The 22,248-nt window shown below is 44.1% G+C and overlaps 1 protein-coding gene across 1 annotated transcript in view; it reads left to right on the plus strand.

Moving 5' to 3' along the window:
- ankrd24 (ankyrin repeat domain 24) overlaps positions 1-22,248 on the plus strand; it is a 118,144-nt gene that overhangs the window by 68,881 nt on the left and 27,015 nt on the right. Inside the window, exons 10-13 of the mRNA XM_078198010.1 lie at positions 3,953-4,027; positions 9,180-9,287; positions 14,011-14,058; positions 19,245-19,343. Coding sequence (XP_078054136.1) covers positions 3,953-4,027; positions 9,180-9,287; positions 14,011-14,058; positions 19,245-19,343 — 330 coding nt within the window. The remainder of the gene's footprint in view (positions 1-3,952; positions 4,028-9,179; positions 9,288-14,010; positions 14,059-19,244; positions 19,344-22,248) is intronic.

Here is a 22,248-nt window from a genome sequence, read left to right on the forward strand (position 1 = left end):
AGATTCCCCGGGGTCAGATTGTCGGGATTTTTCTTAGTCTGGTGTAAACTGAATGAAAGAGGTAGACCGTTACCATGGGAATCTCACTCTTTACCTCATTTCCCCTTTCCTCTGGGTTTTTGTGTTGTCCTTCATGAACCTCCTCTCTCCTAATCCCCTTTCCTTATGATCCTCAGCCCTTTCTTTTATTCCAGTCTTTCTGTCTCCCAAGTGCACACCAAACACCATCATTTGGTGACTTCCTTATAGGGAGCAAGAATATATTCAGCATCCTTTTCTGTTGCAGTCTGGGAAATGATTTTAAAAAACACCAAGGTACATCTTTAAAATTTATTCTTTCATGGGATGGACAAGACCAGCATTTGTTACCCATCCCTGATTGTCCTTAAACCATGTGGCTTCTCACATCATTGGAGAGGATAGTTAGGAGTCAACAACATTGCTCTGGGTCTGGAGTCACATGTAGGCCTCACCAGATAGGGACTGCAGATTTCCTCAAGGTCTGGTTGGTGAACCAAATGGGTTTTTTACGGGACATCCCATGTCCAGTAAGGTTGGATTTTCATAGAATAGAATTATAGGATCCTTACAGTGCAGAAGGAGACCATTAGGCCATCAGGTCTGCATCAACCCATCTTTTTATCTTGGAATTTCAGTTCCAGATTATTACTTGAATTTAAATTCCACCAGCTGTCGTGGTGGGATTTGAACCTGTGTCCCCAGAACATGAACCTGGTCCTCTCGGCTACTATCCAATGACATTACCACTAAACCACCGTCTTCCCTGTCGAGTTCTCCTTTGGCCATCTTGGGAGTCAGCTGATAGAATGGAGTTGTTGACTATTTAGCAATCAATTTCTATCAATTAATCCACAACAGACCCAGGGATGATGTGGGGAGAACATCCAGTGAATTATCAGAACCCTGTCTCAGGAGGCCCCAAGCGGTTTTATGTTTAGGCCTAATAGAAAATAACTTTAATGGTTCATTCACACTGCATTCCAGCCTCCAGCCATGTGGAAGCTGGAAACCATTGGTTCCCATGTCCAGTAAGGTTGGATTTTCATAGAATAGAATTATAGGATCCCTACAGTGCAGAAGGAGGCCATTTGGCCATCAAGTCTGCATCAACCCATCTTTTTATCTTACCCAGATCCTATCTCCATAACCCCACGTATTTACTCCACTAATCCCCCTAACCTACACAGATTGGGACACTAAGAGCAATTTAGCATGGCCAATCCACCCAACCTGCACATCTTTGGATTGTGGAAGGAAACCAGAGCACCCGGAGGAAACCCACGCAGACATGTGGAGAACATGCAAACGCCACACACAGTCATCTGAGGCTGGAATTGAACCCGAGTCCCTGGCGCCGTGAGGCAGCAGTGCTAACCACTGTGCCGCGAAACGTGATGGGCGATTGCAGAAGGTTCCATTCATAGATCCATTGCCAGCCTGCAGTATTTGTGGAAGACAGAAGGAGCACTCCTCCTGATACTACCAAAATTTAACAAATTAAATTCCTGAACGTTTTCTGGGATGGCTCGCACAACTTGGTATTCTTGGGGAAAGTGAGTGCATTACGCCAACCCCAACTGTACCTGGAAACTGAAAACAAGGCCCAGTTACAGCTAACATAGGACTCCAATTTGGATATTTAGGTAGCCAGAAACAGACAGATGAGCTGACTGTTCATTTACAGCCACCTAAAAATTGCATGAGGCATGTTTTGGGCATCAATGGGGCATCTGAGACCACACCAACCCACTCGTTTTCAATTAAGGGCTGACTGTTTTTCAGACAAGAAACATGTGTATGTGTTTGTCTCCCTCCCTTCCTCCTTCACTCCCTCCCACCCTTTCCTGCCACCATATCTGCATCTCACTCTTCTCCTTGCCCCTTCCTTCCAGGTTCCACTGTTGACTTTCAGGGATTTCCTCTCCCTTTCTCTCTCTCTCTCTATCCCTCTTCTTTCCCAGAGGTCTTTTGTTCCTTCTTTTATCCCAGTTGTTATCTCTCTCACTCGCACTAAAACATCAGCCGGGATTTTACGAGCCTACTTGGGTGAGGCTCATAAGATCCTCATAAGGTCAATGAAGAATTCCATTCTGCGAGCTTCGGGGTGGGTGTGCTGGTAAAATTCTGGCAGATCTCTGTCCCTCACTTATACTGAACGAGAAGTAGAAACATCTATGATACAATTCTACATAATATCAAGTAATCTTTGGGATGTGGTGCCATTCTCTCAGGGATAGTACCTTTGGTAGAGACCTGAGCATTCTTGCTAAGTGTTGGCTGCTGTGTAATATATTGGGAAAATAACTGGAGGGAAGGATTCAGTATTAATATCATCCTACCATGAGAATGTGTTTATGATGAAGGCTTGGTAGTTTAACTTCGGTGAGTAGGATTTTGCAGGTGAATGTTAGGTGACACGTTAATCCAATTTAAGAAGCAAAGAGTTGGTACAAAAATTGTATCTAGTTTATAGGCAGCATATCTAGATTCAGCTGTTAAGATGTGAGGCTTGTAACACTGAGATATTGTATCACCATCTAGATAAATGGCATCTCTGTTCTCTTAAAAATAGAGTGGACGTGATGTGACATTGTCACATATTAGTTTAGTAGCACATGACACAAGGATCACATGACAATCATGTCCAAATTGATCGGTTTAGAGCAAGTCATCTGACATTATCCACTTAGGGCTACAAACTGGGTCCACATTCTGTGGTATTCCGTGCTGAGAATTCTCCTGGATTGGTTAATAGTGCACAGGCTCCAATGGATTTGTTACTGGTAAGTATATAAATGTATAACTTGTTTGTACTTTCTGTTGACATTAATAAGGATGTGGAGATGCCGGTTTTGGACATTAATAAGACCAGCCAGTTGATCTATCTTTAGTGACTGAATTTATGTAATTTGGATTAATCCACTTGGTTGATCCACCACACTGAGTTTCACTCTTTAAAACGTAATGTAGGCCTTAGAGAACATGGCCATGATCTTCAGCACCTGTTCTCCGCAGCGCAAATCCCATTCTGGCCGTAAACTCTTGCGAAAGGGCCATAACAGGATTTGTGGCAGCGTCATCTCAGTTCCAGATCTCCTTTGCTCCCCCCACCCCCCGCTGGCGACACAATGTGATTCTGATTACCATTAATTTAAATGCATTATAATATTACTAAACGGCTTAATGCCGTTGCTTCCAGGAGCGTTAGGTGGTTCCCCCTGCCGGCGTGACATCACGCCAACGGGAACCACTATTAGATTTCAAAAATGTAAACCAGTCATGATGATCATGGGGTGGGTGCGGAGGTAAGTATAGCTCCCAGGTGGTGCGGGACATGGCAGGGCAATGTGCTGGTACTGCTGCCTGGCACCCTGAAAGTGCCAACCTTTAACATTGCCTTGAGATCGGGGTTCTCTTTAACAAGGGCATCCCAATCTCTGGGGAGTCGGCCTGGCCAGCTTTATCAGGCCTTGCCCCGCCCCCCCCGCCCCTCTCCCCCAGAATGATAGCACAAAACATTCCCCATACTATTTTTTGACAAAGTGTTGGAAGATCTGGAGTGAAGACCTGGCTGTGTTTCTGGGGAGAAACACGCTGGCTTTCAGTCAGAACCTGCCATTTTGCCACTTTTTAGGAAAATTCCACTCCACACCTTTCACATTCTCTTCCTCTGCATTCCTGCAATCGTCTCCCCTCTCTCTCTGTGCTTCCTTTGACACACGGTGGTTTCCCTCGGAGTTTTCATCAGTAAAGACCACTCTTATCCTTTACATCTCTCTGCTTTCCCCCTGCCCTTCCTCAGAAAACTAGCTGTATGTCTCAGATTCCATCCTTCCAGTTTGTCTGCACCTAAATTCCTCCCTCCTGTTTCTGTTTAGATTCTTATCACATTTGCAGACTTCTTTCATTAACTTATTCTCCAATTCTACAGGTTTTGGCAAAAGAGAAATCTACAAGCCCCCGCAAGAGGCAAGCTCCCTTGCCACCCAGCACCCCTTCTACCCAGGTAACAGAAACTTTACTCTAATTGTCCAAATAGTCAGTGTGGTGTTTGAGGTGCAAACAGCAACTTTCAGATTCATCAGTTGAAAGGCCAGCTTTGCTGTCAATTGAAAAGGTCAAAGTTCAGTCCTATTTCTGAAAAATGTTACCTGTTAATGTGTTTGATAAAGTTCCACACAGGTGGTTAGTAAATAAAATTAGAGCAGTTGGGATTGGGGGAAATACACTAATATGGATTGAGAATTGGTTAACAAACAGAAAGCAGAGAGTAGGAATAAATGGGTCATTCGCAGGATGGCAGTGCTGGGTCCACAGCTGCTTACAATCTATATCAATGATTTTGATGTGGGGACAAAATGTAATATTTCCAAATTTGCTGATGACACCAAACTGGATGGGAACATTAGTTTTGAGGAGGGTGCAAGGAGACTTCGAAAAGACTTGGCTAAATGAACGTGGTAGAACATGGCAGATGGAATATAATACGAATAAGTATGAAATTCTTCACTTTGACAGACAAAACAGAAAGACAGAATATTTCTCAAATGGTGAGAGGTTTGGAAGTGCAGGTATCGAAAGGGACCTGGGTGTGCCTGTTCTGTGTCAGGTTAGCGTGCAGATGCAGCAAGCAGATCGGAAGGTAAATGTATGTTGGCCTTCACTGTGAGGGGATTTGAGTTCAGAAGTGTCTTACTGCAGTTATATGGAGCCTTGATGAGATCTCACCTCATTGTGTACAGTTTTTGGTCCCCTGATCTGAGGAAGGATACTTGCAATGGAGGTTCACCAGATTAAGCTCTGTGATGGATGGCAGGATTGTTTTATGAGGAGTGATTAAGGAAGCTTGGTCTGTATTCCTTAGAGTTTCGAAGAATGAAAGGTGATGTCAATGAAATGTACAAAGTTCCTACAGGGCGAGAAAGGGTGGATGTAGATGAAATGTTTCCCCTGGCTGATGAGTCTAAAACCAAGGGACAGCATGGCGGCACAGTGGTTAGCACTGCTGGCTCAGAGCGCCAGGGACCCAGGTTCGATTCCTGACTTGGGTCACTGTCTGTGCGGAGTCTGCACATTCACCTGCGTGGGTTTCCTCCGGGTGCTCCGGTTTCCTCCCACACTCCAAAAGATGCGTTGGTTAGGTGCATTGGCCATGCTAAATTCTCCCTCGGTGTACCCGAACAGGCGCCAGAGTGTGGCGACTCGGGGATTTTCACAGTAACTTCATTACAGTGTTAATGTAAGCCTACTTGTTACACCGATAAATAAACTTTAAATTTAATCTCAGGATAAAGTGTGAGTCATTTAAGACTGAGATGAGGAGAAATTTCTTCCCTCAGGGTGGTGAATCTTTGTAATTGTCTATCCCAGAGGGCTGTGGTAGCTCAATCATTGAACATGTTCAAGATGGAGATGGTGAGATTTCTGGATACTAATAATATCCAGGGAAAAGGAGATAGTGGGAAAGTGGCATTGAGGTAGATGATTGGCTATGATCAAACTGAATAGCAGAGCAGGCTCTTTCAGAATTCCCCGACATTGCCCATGCCTGGGATTCTTCAATTCCACTGCTGTGAATGGAATTTTGGCTGAGCGCCAAACACTCCATCTTGCCGGTAGCAGTAGCAGGGTGATCAAGTTCCGAGAATCCTGCCCTGGATTTTTGTGGTGAAATGCAATTTTGATTCAATTTAGGAGTGAAAAAATGATCAGGAAAGGGTCTTGCTCCTCAGTGACACCTGGAATGGGAATGAGGAGTAGTGAGCTAGGGATGTGGGGGACCAGAATGGAAGAAGAGAACAAAAGGGGTGGTAGGGGTGATACAGTGGTTAGCACTGCTGCCTCACAGCGCCAGGGAATTGGGTTCGATTCCTGGCTTGGGTCACTGCCTGCGTGGAGTTTGCATGTTCTCCCCGTGTCTGCGTGGGTTTCCTCAGGGTGCTCTGGTTTCCTCCCATAGTCCGAAAGACGTGCTGGTTAGGGTGCATTGGCCGTGCTAAATTCTCCCTCAGTGTACCCGAACAGGCACTGGAATGTGGCGACTAGGGGATTTTCACAGTAACTTCATTGCAGTGTTAATGTAAGCCTTACTTGTGATTAATAAATAAACTTTAAAACTTTACTTTAAAAAGTGATCTATTAATTTCTGTGTCATGGTTGTCATTTGTTACGATAACACTGGAACATTCATTCTCTGTGCTGCTGCTTCCAGAGCCCTTCCCACTCCATTGAGTTACTCTCCTCTGGTGAATCAACAAGTCCATCTTACTCTTCAACAGAAACACTCACACCAAAGGTGAGTTCATCCCATTCACTCACAGACCATCTACCATTCTATATGGAATAATAAAGGCTACTTAACCAATCTTAGCAATTCCACATTAATCAATCAAACCCATTCTTCATCAGCAAATCAAACCAGTTCCTCATTTTCCAGTTAAACCCATCTATCTGTCTATCAACACTGTGTCACATTGAACCACCTGAATGCTCGATGGCAAATCCCCCACCAACCCATTTCGCTCAGTGATAGTCCTTCTCCTCTGACACTGTAAGGTCAAACCCTACTCCAGGATGTGTTATCTAATGTAGACTGATGCTCAGTGCCTGACTGAGGGAGTGAAGGGAGTGTTAGGTCCAGAGATGCTTTCGTTCAGGTGAGATGTTCAGGCCACGGGTAAACAGGATGACCATGTTACAATTTGAAGAAAAGTAGAGGAGGTCTCCCGGCCAATATTTATTCCTCAACCAATACCATCACACTCACATTATCTGGTCACTCGCCCTATTGTTATTTGTGGGACCTTTGTTGCTATCACAATTCACAAAATACCTTGTTGGTGGTAAAGAGGTTTTGGACACCCAGAGATCATACTTAAGAGAAATTCTAATTTCTTAACGGACAATTGTTAAAAAAGCTAAGCCAAAAACAAAATAACATTTTTAAGTGAAGATAACGTGGGACTCAGCAGTGCTTCTTTTGAGGGCGGCACGGTGACACAGCGGTTAGCACTGCTGCCTCACAGCGCCGGGGACCTGGGTTCAATTCCCGGCTTGGGTTACTGTCTGTGTGGAGACTGCATCCTATATTTAAATTAGTCTATAATACACCTCAATTTCACACAGTTTAACATTTTTCATCCTGTTCTCCCGTGTCTGCGTGGGTTTCCTCCGGGTGCTCCGGTTTCCTCCCACAGTCCAAAAATATGCGGGTTAGGTGGACAGGCCATGCTAAATTGCCCCTTAGTGTCAGGGGGAAAAGCTAGGGTAAATGCAGGGCTTGGACTGAGTGGATGCCTGGGGTTACGGGGATAGGGCTTGGGTGGGATTGTGGTCAGTGCAGACCCGATGGGTCAAATGGCCTCCTTCTGCACTGTATGATCCTATGATTCTAAGAGTAAACCAGTGTAAACTCAGGGCAACATTAGCAGATTGACAGTTACCAAATTGAATAAGGTGAAAGCCTCTTAAAGGGTTACTGTAACAAAACACAGTGTTTTCAGCACATCTCCACACCCACTCTGTGTTTTACCTTTTGGGGAATAGTGGGGGAAATGGTATAAGGATTTCCCAGCTGAGTATCAACCCATTGAACAGTGTTGAGTTCCCCTTCCGTGGTTCACAAGTCCTGACCCTGGACTCGAACCCGGAGCTTCTGGTCCAGTGGTAGGAATGTTACCCCTGTGCCACAGAACCTCCTGTATGAAAATCTTAAAGGAAACTTATCAAACTTAGGACAGCACAGTGGCACAGTGGTTAGCACTGCTGCCTCATAGCGCCAGGGACCCAGAATCAATTCCAGCCTCGGGTCACTGTCTGTGTGGAGTTTGCACGTTCTCCCCGTGTCTACGTGGGCTTCCTGCGGATGCTCCGGTTTCCTCCCACACTCCAAAGATGTGTAGGTTAGGTGGATTGGCCATGCTAAATTGCCCCTTAGTGTGCAAAAGTGTGTAGATTAGTGGGTAAATATGTGGGGTTGTGGGGATAGAGCATCTTCCGCAGGCCCTATCACAGAGTCAGTGCAGATTCAATGGGCTGAATGGTCTCCTCCTGCACTGCGGGGATTCTATGAAACTTTCCATTAACATGTAGCTCTGGAGGTCCGATTTGCATCCCAGCCCGGCAGTGCCCTCCAATGATGGAAGGATACCACGAGCTCCCATTCCGGGGATCCTGAGCCACGAATGTAGCCATGGAGGGACTTAGCGTGATGCTTCACATGGAGGAATAGCCGATTGATACACAGGGTGAAATCTAGTTCCAGTGAGTGTCCCGATGGCAGGACTGGAAGTGAGTGGACCTTCCTCTCAGAAGCGAAATGGTTGGCTAAATGCAATCACACAGCAGCCAACAAGTTAGCTCCACACAGTGGAGGGGGCTGGCCAATTGTGTGAGGGGGGCTGACCCTACCTTCACCCCATGGGATTGAAGATCCGGGTGCCATATTTGATTTGATCCACTCGGTCCAAGCCAGCAGCATCATTTTGCCTGTTTGGGAAGAAGATTTTGAACTGGAACTTCGGACCCCCCCCCCCCAACTCCCTCAGATACCCATGTCCCGCCCTTGCTGGACAGCTACCACCCAATCTCATTGTGACAGCTCAACCTCCTCTCCCCTGCTCTGACAAAACTCCACCAACAAGAAATCACTGCAAACCCTCAGGTAGACTACCTCACCTGCTGTATGTCACCTTTAACCTGTCAAAAATCTGAAGGCACGTGATTCTGATTTGCTGCCTGCTTAATCGCAAAGGTACAATTTAATTCGGTGACCATGTGTTTTAATGAATATGTACGATATGCTAAACTATTCAAAAATACTGCTGGCTGTCCAGAACCACAATACACCTTTGATCCAGTTTTGTTCCCAATGTTGATCCCACTGTTGGGAGGCTGATGGTGCCCCTCCTGTGTGACAGACCCTGTGCCTCACCCTCATTTTCCCCCCCGCGGAGTCTCACTAGTCTCTTCCCTTAGACTCCATTTAGAGAATGCCCATTGGTCCAGTGGCAGGAGTAGATGACCTCAGCAATCCTCTTCATCAGCATGACAATAAGGGAGATGACTCGTGCATGGGTGAGCTGGAATGGGGGCGGGGAGTGTGGGGTGGAAATAAACCCAGTCCGCATTCACCTGAACATATTATTCGCATTTCACAGAATGATCAGAGACTAAGTGAGGAGATAGACATGCTTCAACAGGAACGGCAACACTTGCTGCAGACCATTAGCAACCTGGAGCAGTTGGTAGACAAGTGCCAGCGGGAGGTAAGGCTTTTCACCATCTCTTACTCAAGCAATGATATTGCCATTAATCCAGCTTGGGCCTTGGGCCTGCTGTCCAGAAGCTCTGCTCCCTATTAGAAAGCATTAGGAAGTCTCATAAGAAAATAATGAATCACTTCAAGCAAGGCCAGGGACCCGGGTTCCATTCCCGCTTAGGTGACTGTGCGGAGTTTGCACATTCTCCCCATGTCTGCATGGGTTTCCTCTGGATGCTCCGGTTTCCTCTCACCATCCAAAGTTGTGTGGGTTAGGTTGATTGGCCATGCTAAATTGATCCTAGTTTCGGGGGGATTAGCAGGCTAAATATGTGGGGTTACGGGGATAGGGTGGGATTGTTGTTGGTGCTGTTGTTGGTGCAGGCTCGATGGGCCGAATTACCTCCTTCTGTACTGTGGGAATTCTATATTCTATGAACCCTAGTGAGTTTCTTGTCCAGGTTTCATCATACTCCATGTTTAATATAATTAATGATGATTGACATAAAAGTCTTGGATCTAATACACAATTTGCCCCCATCACACAACTGATTAGCTCCAACTTCATATTTATCACATAATACCAACCACAGCTGAATCAAATCAGGAATTGTTATATATTTAAATAGTTGCATGGTTGCTTTAAGACCTGATCACATGATTTGATGGTGATGTCTTTGGAATGTTTCACAGCCTCCTGTTTTTAGTTTCAGTTTCAGTTTGGGTTCTGTACTGGCTGGAAGCCCTGGAATAAATCTGTTATTGTTAGTATGAATCTCCATGTGCAAACCACACCATTTCCTTTTGCTTAAAACCCACAACCCCAGCACAGTTAGGACATTAGAAAACAAAAATTGGCAACGAGTCGGGATTTTGTTTCATCAAGAATATTTTTAAAAAGATTTTGTGGGTCCTCATATTTAGAATATTCGAAGGCTGGGGAGAAGCAACAACAGGACTGTAGATTGAAGTGCCAGTGCAGGAAGACCAAGTATGAAAAAACGCTCTGTGTGGTTTTGAAAGAGTGTTTTCTTTCCAATCAGAGAAGGGTGAGATTCCAGGCTGTATTTGAGAAAAAGGGGTGCTTTGCTGTATGGCTTGTGTCGTTTCAAAAAAATAATACATTAAGTCTCCCGTATAAATGGTATAAAGGGAAGCACTGGGAAGATAATAAAATAAAATATACTGAACAGTTTCAAGTCTCTAGTGCCTGCAAGAGAAATGGTGGGTCAACTCGGATCCGTGGCCTTTTCAACGAAGGAAGTGAATCATGGAGTTTCAAAGCAGAGTGTTTTCAGTACTTTGTACAAGCAAATAAAATTGCAGATGAGTTGCTTGTACCAATTTTTCTCAGTACAATAGGAAGTAAAACCTTCAATTTGTTCCAAAGCTTGGTTCATCCAGCAAAGCCAGGAATCAAAACTTACAATGACTTGACAAAGATCCTTGAAGAGCATTACCCTCCAGAGCCATTGATCATGCGAAAGGTCTACATAAAGCACCTAAGAAGAGGGACACTATTTTAGAAGCACCAAGTCTGATGAATTTGATGCAATTGAGATCTTTTCTGGGATTAGTAAATCATTATGGCAAATGTGTTTCTAACTTAGCTACATTATTGAAGCCATTGCAGAATTTATTGTGTGTGAAACAGTCCTGGGAAACAGAATGTGAGAAAACATACAAGGATGTCAAAGATGCTTTGCAGAAGTCTGAAGTATTGGTTCATTTTAATCCAGAGCTGCCATTACAGCTTGTTTATTATGCTTCACCTTAAGGAGTAGGGCAGTTGTTCCACTATTATGACTTTGGGAGAAGAATGACTAATAGCTTTTGCTTTGTGTACTCTGACTAGTGCTAAATCTAACCGTGCTCAGCCAGGAAAAAGAAGCGTTGAGTATATATTTTTTGGACTATGCAGGAATCTAATTAATCACCGCTGTGGAAATGTGTGGCTGGATTCTTAGGGCCTGATTTTAACTCTGTGTAAGTGAATGGATTTAAATTTTTTGTACAGCACAGAAGGAGGCCATATGACCCATTGTGTTTGTGTCAGATCCTTGAAAGAGCTATCGATTTAAGGCGCACTCCCTCACTCTTTCCCTGTATCCCTGTAAATGACTCCTTTCTGGGTTTTCACCAGCTTGGGAATTACAACTGAAGCTGCTTCCCTTTCTGGTAGATCGTGTTATCATGTTACGTAATAAGTAAATCCCCATCTCTCCTTTGGTTCCTTTAACAATTACCTTAAAATTGTGTCCTCTAATAACCTCCGTAAGTTTAGCTCAGTTGGCTGGACAGCTGGTTAGTGATGCAAAATGATGCCAACAGCGTGGGTTCAATTCCTGTATCGGCTGAGGTTATTCATGAAGGCCCTGCCTTCTCATCCTTGCCCCTTGCCTGAGGTATAGTGATGCTTAGGTTAAATCACCACCAGTCGGCTCTCCCCCGTCACAGGGGAGAGCAGCCGATGGTTATTTGGGATGATGGCGACTTTACCTTTACCAATAAAAGTAGTTTCCTATAATCTGCTCTGTTGAAACCATTCTTAATTTCAAATACCTCCATTAAATCTCCCCTGAACCTTTTGAAAACAATCAGGTGACTGTATTCTCTCCAGATAATCAATCCCTCACCTCTGGTACAGAACTTCCTCTAAGACCTCCCCAAGGTTTGACCTCCTTCTATGGAGTTTGTACGTTCTCCCCGTGTCTGCGTGAGTTTCCTCCGGGTGCTCTGGTTTCTTCCCACACTCCAAAGATGTGCGCGTAGGTGGATTGGCCATGCTAGTGTCAGGGGGACTAGCTAGGGTAAATGCATGGGATTAGGGGGATAGGACCTGGGTAGAATTGTGATCAGTGCAGACTCGATGGGCCGAATGACCTCCCTTCTGCACTGTAGGATTCTATGATCCTTTTCAGCCTACCCAGAACTGAACACAATGCTCCAGCTGTGTCCACCTTTTCTTTCTATTCTAAACCTCAATTAATAAAGGCAGGAATCCATCCTTTTTTTAAAATAGCCTGATTAATTTGTCACACACTTCCAAAGATTTGTGTTTCTCCTCCTTCTCCCCTCTCCAACCTCCCCAAGTAAAGGTCTCTCTTTCCCTGCACCCCTTTCAGATCATATCAATCCAATCAAAGCCATGACAGATTAAACCAGGTCAGTATTTCAGAACATTATAAACATTTCTTATCTGTAAATAGGAATTATTAACAAATTAGAAAACACACACCCTGTACCAAATCAAAATGCCTCAGATGCCAGAAACCTCAAATAGAAAGTTCTGGAAATCCTCAGCAGAGCAGACACCATTTATGGAGAGAACAACAGTGTTAACGCTTCAGACCGAGGACCTTTCATCGAGGGAGACAGTTTAAAAATAAGGGGTCTCCCATTCAAGAAGGAGATGGGAAGGAAGTTTTCTCTGAGGGTAATGAATCCTTGGAACTCTCTTCCCAGATGGCAGTGGAGACAGGGTCATTGAATATTTTAAAGGCGGAGGTAAATAGATTTTTGACTAACAATTGAGTCAAAGATTATGGGGGTTAAATGGAATGTGGAGTTGAGGCCACAATTAGATTAATTGCATGACAGAAGAGGCTTGAGGGGCCGAATGGCCGATTCCTGCTACTCTTTCTTATGTTCGTAACTCTATCAACATCCGAGGGGTTACCATTGACCAGAAACTGAACTGGACTAGCCATATAAATACTGTGGCTACCAGAGCAGGTCAAAGGCTAGGAACCCTGCAGCAAGTAACTCACCTCCTGACTCTCCAAAGCCTGTCCATCATCTACAAAGCATAAGTCAGGACTGTGATGGAAGACTGTCCACTTGCCTGAATGGGTACAGCTCCAACACTCAAGATGCCCGACACCATCCAGGACAAAGCAGCCGTCTTGATTGCTGCCCCTTCCACAAACATTCAATCCTTCCACCCTCAATGAACAGTGGCAGTCATGTGTACCATCTACAAGATGCACTGCGGGAACTCACCAAAGTTTCTTGGCAACACCTTCCAAACCTACGACCACTGCCATCAGAAGGACAAGGGCAGCTGATACCTGGGAACACCTCCAACTGGAGGTTCCCTTCCAAGTCACTCACCACCCTGTCTTGGAAATATATTGCCATTCCTTCACTGTTGCTGGATCAAAATACTGGAATCCCCTCCCTAACAGCACTGTGGATGTACCTACACCTCAGATTGCCATGGTTCCAGGAGGCAGCTCTGAAGGACAATAGGGATGGGCAATAAAATGCTGGCCTTGCCAGCGACATTCCATAAACTAAATTTTTAAAAAACTCTGCATCTGTACTCAAACTACCATTCTGTACCAATCTGACCAGGTTATCTCTATTCAGCCCAGATTTAATGTCTCTCAACACAGATCCTGCAGGTGCTAACCTGAATCATCGACTTAACTTTGTCATCAGCACTGACTTAAGATGTCACTTATATGGGACTCACGCTTAAATGGAAGTAGGATTTACCCAGTCTCCTTAGCATTACTGAATGTCCATCGACTTTGACTTGCGAACTAACAACACTTATTCTAAGTGAGCATTTCCCACACCCCTCGCTCCTAATTGGTTGGTTTCTCAGGAGTACTGGGTTCAGGGATTGGTAGTTAACTGCATGACTGGTTTTACACGTTGGCTGTGGTGTATGTTTGACTTGGAAAAGGTGCAATTACATCTTTGGAATTCCTTTTTGATTTCAGAAAGTGCTGATTGCAAAAGATTGTGGAATCCAGAAACTGGAAAATCAGGTACTTCCATTTTTAACATCATTTGTAACAGTCAAACTGTCTCGCAGTTCTTTCAGACAATGAGTTTGGATAATATTAGTTATTATATTCCACTGATTTTAACTGGAAGTATTAATTCAAATGTGAGATAATTCAAAATTAATTGCACTAAAACATGGAAACATAGAAAGTAGGAGTAGGCCATTTGGCCCTTCAAGCTTGCTCCGCCATTCAATACTATCATGGCTGATCTCATTTCGGCCTCACTTCCACTTTCCTGCCCATTCCCCACAACTCTTCAAACCCATTACTAATTAAAAATATGTCCACCTCTTCCTTAAATCTACTCAATGTCCCGGCATCCACCACACTCTGGGATAGAGAATTCCACAGACTCACAACCCTTAGGAGAAGTAATTTCCCTAATCTCTGCTTTAAATCTGCCACCTCTTATCCTAAAACTATGACGTCTTGTTCTAGATTGCCCCACAAGAGGAAACATCCTCTCCACGTCTACTTTGTCCATCCCTCTTTCATCTTGTACACCTCAATTAGAGATCTCATTCTTCTTAATTCCTGAGAGTATAGGCCTAAACTGCCCAATCTCTCTCCTTAAGATTACCCCTCATCTTTGGAATCAATCTAGTGAAGATCCTCTGAACCGACTCTAATGCAACTACATCCCTTCTCAGGTAAGGGGACCAAAACTATACACAATATTCCAAGTACCGCCTCGCTAATGCTTCGTACAGTAGCAGCAACACTTCACTACTTTTATATTCTATTCCTTTAGCCATAAATGCCAAGATTCCATTTGCTTTCCTTGTTACCTGCTGTACCTGCATACTAGTTTCTGCGATTCATACACAAGGACACCCAGATCCCTCTGCACTGAAGCATTCCAAGATTTCTCTCCGTTTGGTTAGTAATTTGCCTTTGTATTTTTTCCTAACAAAATGGATAACCTCACACTTCTCCACGTTAAACTCCATCTACCAAATTTTGCCCCATTCACTTAACCTATCCATATCCATTTGAAAATTCTTGTTTCATTATTGCAATTTACTATCTCATCTATTTTAGTATCATCTGCAAGTTTTGGCTATGGTACTTGCTATCGCTGCATCCAAGTCATTGTAAATATTTGGGGCCTGAGGACCGAACCCTGTGACACTCCACTAGTTACATCTTGCCAACCAGAAAAAGACCCATTTATTCCAACTCTCTGTTTTCTGTTGGTTAGCTAATCCCCTATCCAAGCTAATAAATTACACCTAATCCCATGTGATTTTAACTTGCGGACTATCATTTTGTGGCACTTTATCAAATGGAAGTCCAGATATACCACATCTACTGGATCCCCATTATCCACCTTGTTGCATCTTCAAAGAACTCATGCAAATTAGTCAAACATGATTTATCCTTCAAAACCCATGCTGACTCTGATGGATTTCCAAGTACTTTGCTACGCAATCTTCTATAATGGACTCTAGAATTTTCCCCACTAGCAACATCATACTGACTGGTGTATAATTCCCTGTTGATCTCCCTTTTTAAATAGTAGGATTGTATTAGCTACCCTCCAATCTGTAGGACCTGTTCCAGAGTCTAAAGAATCTTGGAAGATGACCATCAATGCAGCCACAATTTCTAGGGCCACTTCCTTAAGTACTCTGGGATGTAGATTATCAGGCTCTGGGGATTTATCTGCCTTCAATCCAATCAATTTCCCCCAAACCACTTCTCTACTAATACTGATCTCCTTCAGTTTCCCCCTCTCGCTAAATCCTGTGTTCTCCAACATTTCTGGTATTTTATTTGTGTCTTCCTTTGTGAAGACAGAGCCAAGATGTGTATTTAGTTGGTCAGCCATTTCTTTGTTCTCCTTTATAAATTCCCCTGTTTCTGACTGTAAGGGATCTACATCTGTCTTCACCAACCTTTCTGTCCTCAGATGCCGAGAGAAACCTTCACAGTCAGTTTGTATGTTCCTGGCGAGCTTACTCTCGTACTCTGTTTTCCCCTTCTTAATCAATCCCTTGGTCCTCTTTGCTGAATTCTAAACTGCTCCCAGTAAAGGGGTCTGCTGTTTCTGGCCAATTTGTATATGTCTCTCCTTTTGATCAAATGCTATCTCTCATTTCTCTTGTAAGCGATGGTTCATCCAGCTTTCCTGTTTTACTTTTGCACCAGACAGGAATAAACAATTGTTGCAGTTCACCAATATGCTCTTTGAATATTTACCATTGCCTATCCACCATCATCACTTTAAGTAACATTCCCCAATCTATCAAAGCCAATTTGCACTTCATGCCATCGTAGTTTTCCTTATTAAGATTAAGGACCCAAGTCTTAGAATCGACCACGTCACTCTCTGTCTTGATGAAGAATTCTATAATATTTTGATCACTCATTCCCGAGGCGCCTCAGACAACTAGATTACCAATTATTCCTTTCTCATTACAAAATACCCAGTCTCGGGTGGCCTGCTCTCTAGTTGATTCCTAAATGTATTGGTCCAGAAAACCATCCCGTATACACTCCAGGAATTCCTCTTCCTACAGTATTGTGACTAATTTGATTTGCCCAATCTATGTGCAGATTAAAGTCACCCACAATTACAGATGTTCCTTTATCGCATGTGTCTCTGATTTCCTGTTTAATATCATTCCCAACACCACCACATCATTCCCACTACACTTTAGTGTCTATATACAACCCCCACTAACTCCGCTCAGTGTTCCTCAGATCTACCCATACAGACTCCACATCTTTGGAGCTAATGACTTTTCTTACTATTATGTTAATTTCCTCTTTAACCAGTAATGCAACTCCACCACCTTCTCCTTTATTGTCTGTCCTTCCTAGATTCTGGAGACCTCTGGATGTTTATTTCCCACCCCTGGTCACCCTGCAGCCATTGTCTCAGTAATCCCGGCGAGATTATACCCCATTTACATTTGTTTGCACGATTAATTCATCGCCTTTATTGTGAATGCTCCATGCTTTAAGGCACAAAGCCTTAAGACTTGCCTTTTCTGCAATACTTGTCCCAATCCCATTATTTTTCTCACTATGGCCCTGTTTAATTCTAGCCCTTGATTTCTCTGCCCATCACTTTTCTTATTCCCCTTGATTGTCTTTTGTTCTTGTCCTTGATTCCCCCTCCTCTGACTCCTTGCATAAGTTTCCATTTTAGTTTAATCACTCCCCAAACACTGAGACCACTACCTTTGAGGTCTTACTTTTCAACTTTCTTCCTAACTCCCTATATTCTGTTTTTACCTTATCCTTTTTTTAGCCTATGTCGTTTGTACCAATGTGTGCCACGGCCATTGGTTGTTCGCCCTCCCTCTCCAGAATGTGGTGTAAATAACTATTACATTCCAACACTTTTGAACTCTTTCCCTGTGTAGCAGAGCCAACCGTGGTGCAACAAACTTGGCTGCTTTTTGAGAGGCCATTCCCCTCAATAGTATCCAAAGTGGTATATCTATTTTGTAGGGGATTAGCCACAGGAGATTCCTGCACTGCCTGCCTAGTCCTCTTACTCTGCCTGCTGGTCACCCATTCCCTCTCTGTTGTGGAGTCTGAGCCTGCAGTGTGACCACCTCTCTATATGTGCCATCCATGATACTCTCTTTGTAGATGCTCCACAGTGTTTCCAGCTGCCGCTCCAGCTCCAAACCTCAGGCTTCCAGGAGCTGCAGCTGAAGACACTTTCTGCACACATGCTGGCCCCAGGCACTGGAAATGTTCCCGCTTCCCACCTGGAGCATAAGGAGCACACCACAGCTTTGAGCTCTCCTGCCATGACTTGCCCCTTTAAATTAAACCATTGAAAGATGCTGAATATCAAATAATATCAATTATTCTAGGGCCTCACTGCTACAGAATACAGCCCTTAAAAACTATAAAACACAAAATGACCTTAAAAACTATAAACAATAAAATTAGTAAATAGTTACCCACCCTTACCCACTACTTACCAATCAGTTTTCTCCCTTGTAGCCTCTACCGCTACAGCAAGGCAAGATCACTGCCTGAAGATTTTAAAGTTAGAAAGCAAAAAAAAGCAAAAAGCATCTCTTTTCTCTCTGTAGTTCAATTGCCACTGTGCTCCAAATTCCCGATACCCACACTCACTCTGGCTGTCTCTCACTCAGGGTGTGCTCTCTTCCATTGCTTGTGCACAAAAGCTGCTTTATTCCAACTGCGAAATGCAAACAGGAATAGATTTTACTTCTGAATGTCGACAAGGATCTTGGTACACGATTTCGAATTATTAGCAATCCACGTTTGAGTCACAAAATCGCGCTTTCCATTCAGATCATGTTGCCATACTGGCAGGACCCAGAATCAAAGTACTTACACATTGTTACAATGCATCAACCCAGGTGATCTCATTCCAACATACAAAATTCCTACAGGGCTTGCCAGGTTAGATGCAGGAAGCTTGTTTTCCCCTGGTTGTGGGTATCTGTGAAAGTTTTTGGCTCGTCTGTGAGACTATTAAGCTGAAACTCTACTACCTCACCTGCCCCGGAATTGGGGCGGACGAGGTTCCCAGAACGGAAATCTCCATTGGCCTCAGGCGGAATTTTACAATCTCACCCAAGTGACGCCATAAAACCCTGCCCTTAGTGTCTACATGTCTCTCTGTGCACTGTTTGAGAGCACATTTCCACTCCATCTGACGAAGGAGCAGCGCTTCGAAAGCTTATGGTATTTGCTACCAAATAAACCTGTTGGACTTTAACCTGGTGTTGTGAGACTTCTTACTTAGTGTCTACAGCAGGGCTGGGATCCTTCATGAACTTACCTACAGATTTCACTGTAATGTGTAGCATTATATGAGGGAAAATTCAACTGTAGTCACAGCTGACTCCATCCATTCATGGACTGTGTAGAAGGAATGATTAATTTTCCTGTTCTGACATCAATAGGCCTCGTCGTGGGCGGGATGGATGAATTTGGAGAGCTGTTGACTTTTAACTTGGTTTATTACTGTCAGAAGGCCACACTGTTAGGGCAGGAGCAGCATTCAATGGAAATCCATAGTCAATAATCTGTTTCACTAAACAATATAAGGATTGATTTTCCCTCTGTACAGGCCTTTGATTACTGAAGAGGAAACTCTGTATAACCTTTTATATATATTACAACACAATCAGAAACTTTATTAATAAGTTTGGTAATGTTCACAGATACAGGAGCTCACAAATAAATTAACTGAGAAAGAGAAAGAGCATCGAGACGCTATCCAGCAGGCTGAGACCCTAAAGGGCAGACTGATTTTGTATGAGGTAAACCATCTATTTAAATAGTTATCATTGATTAACATAGCAAACCTTTCTTTTCTTCACTCTTGGGATGTGATCTCACTAGCATGGGCAACATTAACTGCTCCTGCCAAGTTGCCCTGGGAGATTGATACAACTGAATGTCTTGTTAGGTTACTTCAGAATCAACATCATTGGTATAAGAACATAAGAACTAGGAGCAGGACTAGGCCATTTGGCCCCTCGAGCCTGCTCCACCATTCAATCTTTTCATGGACTCAGCTCCGCTTACCTGCCTGCTCACCATAACCCTTAATTCCTTTACAGTTCAAAAACCCTTTGCCTTAAAAACATTCAATGAGGTAGCCTCAACTGCTTCACTGGGCAGGGAATTCCACAGATTCACAAACCTTTGTGTGAAGCAGTTCCTCCTCAACTCAGTCCTAAATCTGCTTCCCCTTATTTTGAGGTTATGCCCCCTAGTTCTGGTTTCACCCGCCAGTGGAAACAACCTCCCTGCTTCTATCTTATCTATTCCCTTCATAATTTTATATGTTTCTATAAGATCCCCCCTCATTCTTCTAAATTCCAATGAGTATAGTCCCAGTCTACTTAGTCTTTCCTCATAAGCCAACCCTCTCATGGCACGGTGGCACAGTTGCTAGCACTACTGTCTCACAGTGCCAGGGACTCAGGTTCGATTCCCGGCTTGGATCACTGTCTGTGCGAAGTCTGCACGTTCTCCCCATGTCTGCGTGGGTTTCTTCAGGGTGCTCCGGTTTCCTCCCACGGTCCAGAAATGTGCGGGTTAGGTGGATTGGCCATGCTAAATTAACCCTTAGTGTCAGGGGGACTAGCAAGGGTAAATGCATGGGGTTATGGGGATAGGGCTTGAGTGGGATTGCGGTCGGAGCAGACTCAATGGGCCGAATGGCCTCCTTCTGGCACTGTTGGATTATATGATTCTCTCAACTCCGGAATCAACCTAGTGAATCTCCTCTGCACCCGCTCCAGTGCCAGTGTATCCTTTCTCAAGTAAGCGGACCAAAACTGTACAGATGTGGCCTCACCAGCATGTTATACAGCTGCAACACAACCTCCCTGTTTTTAAACTCCATCCCTCTAGCAATGAAGGACAAAATTCCATTTGTCTTCTTAATTACCTGCTGCACCTGCAAACCAACGTTTTGTGATTCCTGCACAAGCACCCCCAGGTCCCTCTGCACAGCAGCATGCTGCAATTTTTTAACCATCTAAATAATAGTTTGTTTTGCTGTTATTCCTACCAAAATGGATGACCTCACATTTACCAACATTTTGAGGTTACTTCAGGATCAACCTCATTGAAATGGGACTGGAGTCACATCTAGGCCGGATGGAATGGGTGCTGTAGGTTTCCCTTCCTGAAGTATTCATGTTCGTGGCTATCCCCTGCCATGTAGCCTCGGTCACTTGTTATTCAGCTGAAGTGAAAGAGGACCTGCCATGCCCTGGGCACGTACTGCAGGAACATCTCCACTGCCCTGAATGAAGCACCCTGCCGCTCAAGTGCGTGACCCCTGGAAATCACTGCATTTTGCCTTTGAACTTGGAACCAGGATTGTGACCCTAGTTGGAGGTGGACCCACCTTTGCCAATGAGGCTCAATTCAGGGAGGGGGGGAACGCAATAATATTTAGACACACACCATACATATCTGCTCAAGATGGGGTGCAATGCCTCATCTTGTCAACTTAGAGTCATAGCGGTTTACAGCATGGAAACAGGCCCTACAGCCCAACTTGTCCATGCGCCTTTTTTTTAAGACCCCTAAGCTAATCCCAATTGCCCGCATTTGGCCCATATCCCTCTATACCCATCGTACCCATGTAACTATCTAAATGCTTTTTAAAAGATAAAATTGTACCCGCTTCTACTACTACCTCTGGCAGTTTGTTCCAGACACTCTCCACCCTCTGTGTGAAAAAATTGCCCCTCTGGACACTTTTGTATCTCTCCCCTCTCACCTTAAACCCATACCCTCTAGTTTTAGACTCCCCTACCTTTGGGAAAAGATATTGACTATCGACCTTGTCTATGCCCCTCATTATTTTATAGACCTCTATAAGGTCACCCCTCAGCCTCCTACGCTCCAGAGAAAAAAGTCCCAGTCTATTCAGCCTCTCCTTATAACTCAATCCATCAAGTCCCAGTAGCATCCCAGTAAATCTTTTCTGCACTCTTTCTAGTTTAATAATATCCTTTGCATAATAGGGTGACCAGAACTGTACACAGTATTCCAAGTGTGGCCTTACCAATGTCTTGTACAACTACAACAAGATGTCCCAACTCCTGTATTCAATGTTCTGACCGATGAAACCAAACATGCCGAATGCCTTCTTCACCACTCTGCCCACCTGTGACTCCACTTTCAAGGAGCTATGAACCTGTGTCCCTAGATCTCTTTGTTCTGTAACTCTCTCCAACGCCCTACCATTAACTGAGTAAGTCCTGCCCTGGTTCAATCTACCAAAATGCATCACCTCGCATTTGTCTAATTAAACTCCATCTGCCATTCGTCAGCCCACTGGCCCAATTGATCAAGATCCCGTTGCAATTGGAGATAACTTTCTTCACTGTCCACTATGCCACCAATCTTGGGTGTCATTTGCAAACTTACTAACCATGCCCCCTATATTCTCATCCAAATCATTAATATAAATGACAAATAACAGCGGGCCCAGCACTGATCCCTGAGGCACACCACTGGTCACAGGCCTCCAGTTTGAAAAACAACTCTCTACAACCACCCTCTGGCTTCTGTCAAGAAGCCAATTTTGTATCCATTTAGATACCTCATCCTGGATCCCGTGAGATTTAACTTTATGCAACAACCTACCATGCGGTACCTTGTCAAAGGCCTTGCTAAAGTCCATGTAGACAACATCAA

This window comes from Mustelus asterias, chromosome 26, assembly GCF_964213995.1.
Source record: "Mustelus asterias chromosome 26, sMusAst1.hap1.1, whole genome shotgun sequence".
NCBI lineage: Eukaryota > Metazoa > Chordata > Chondrichthyes > Carcharhiniformes > Triakidae > Mustelus > Mustelus asterias.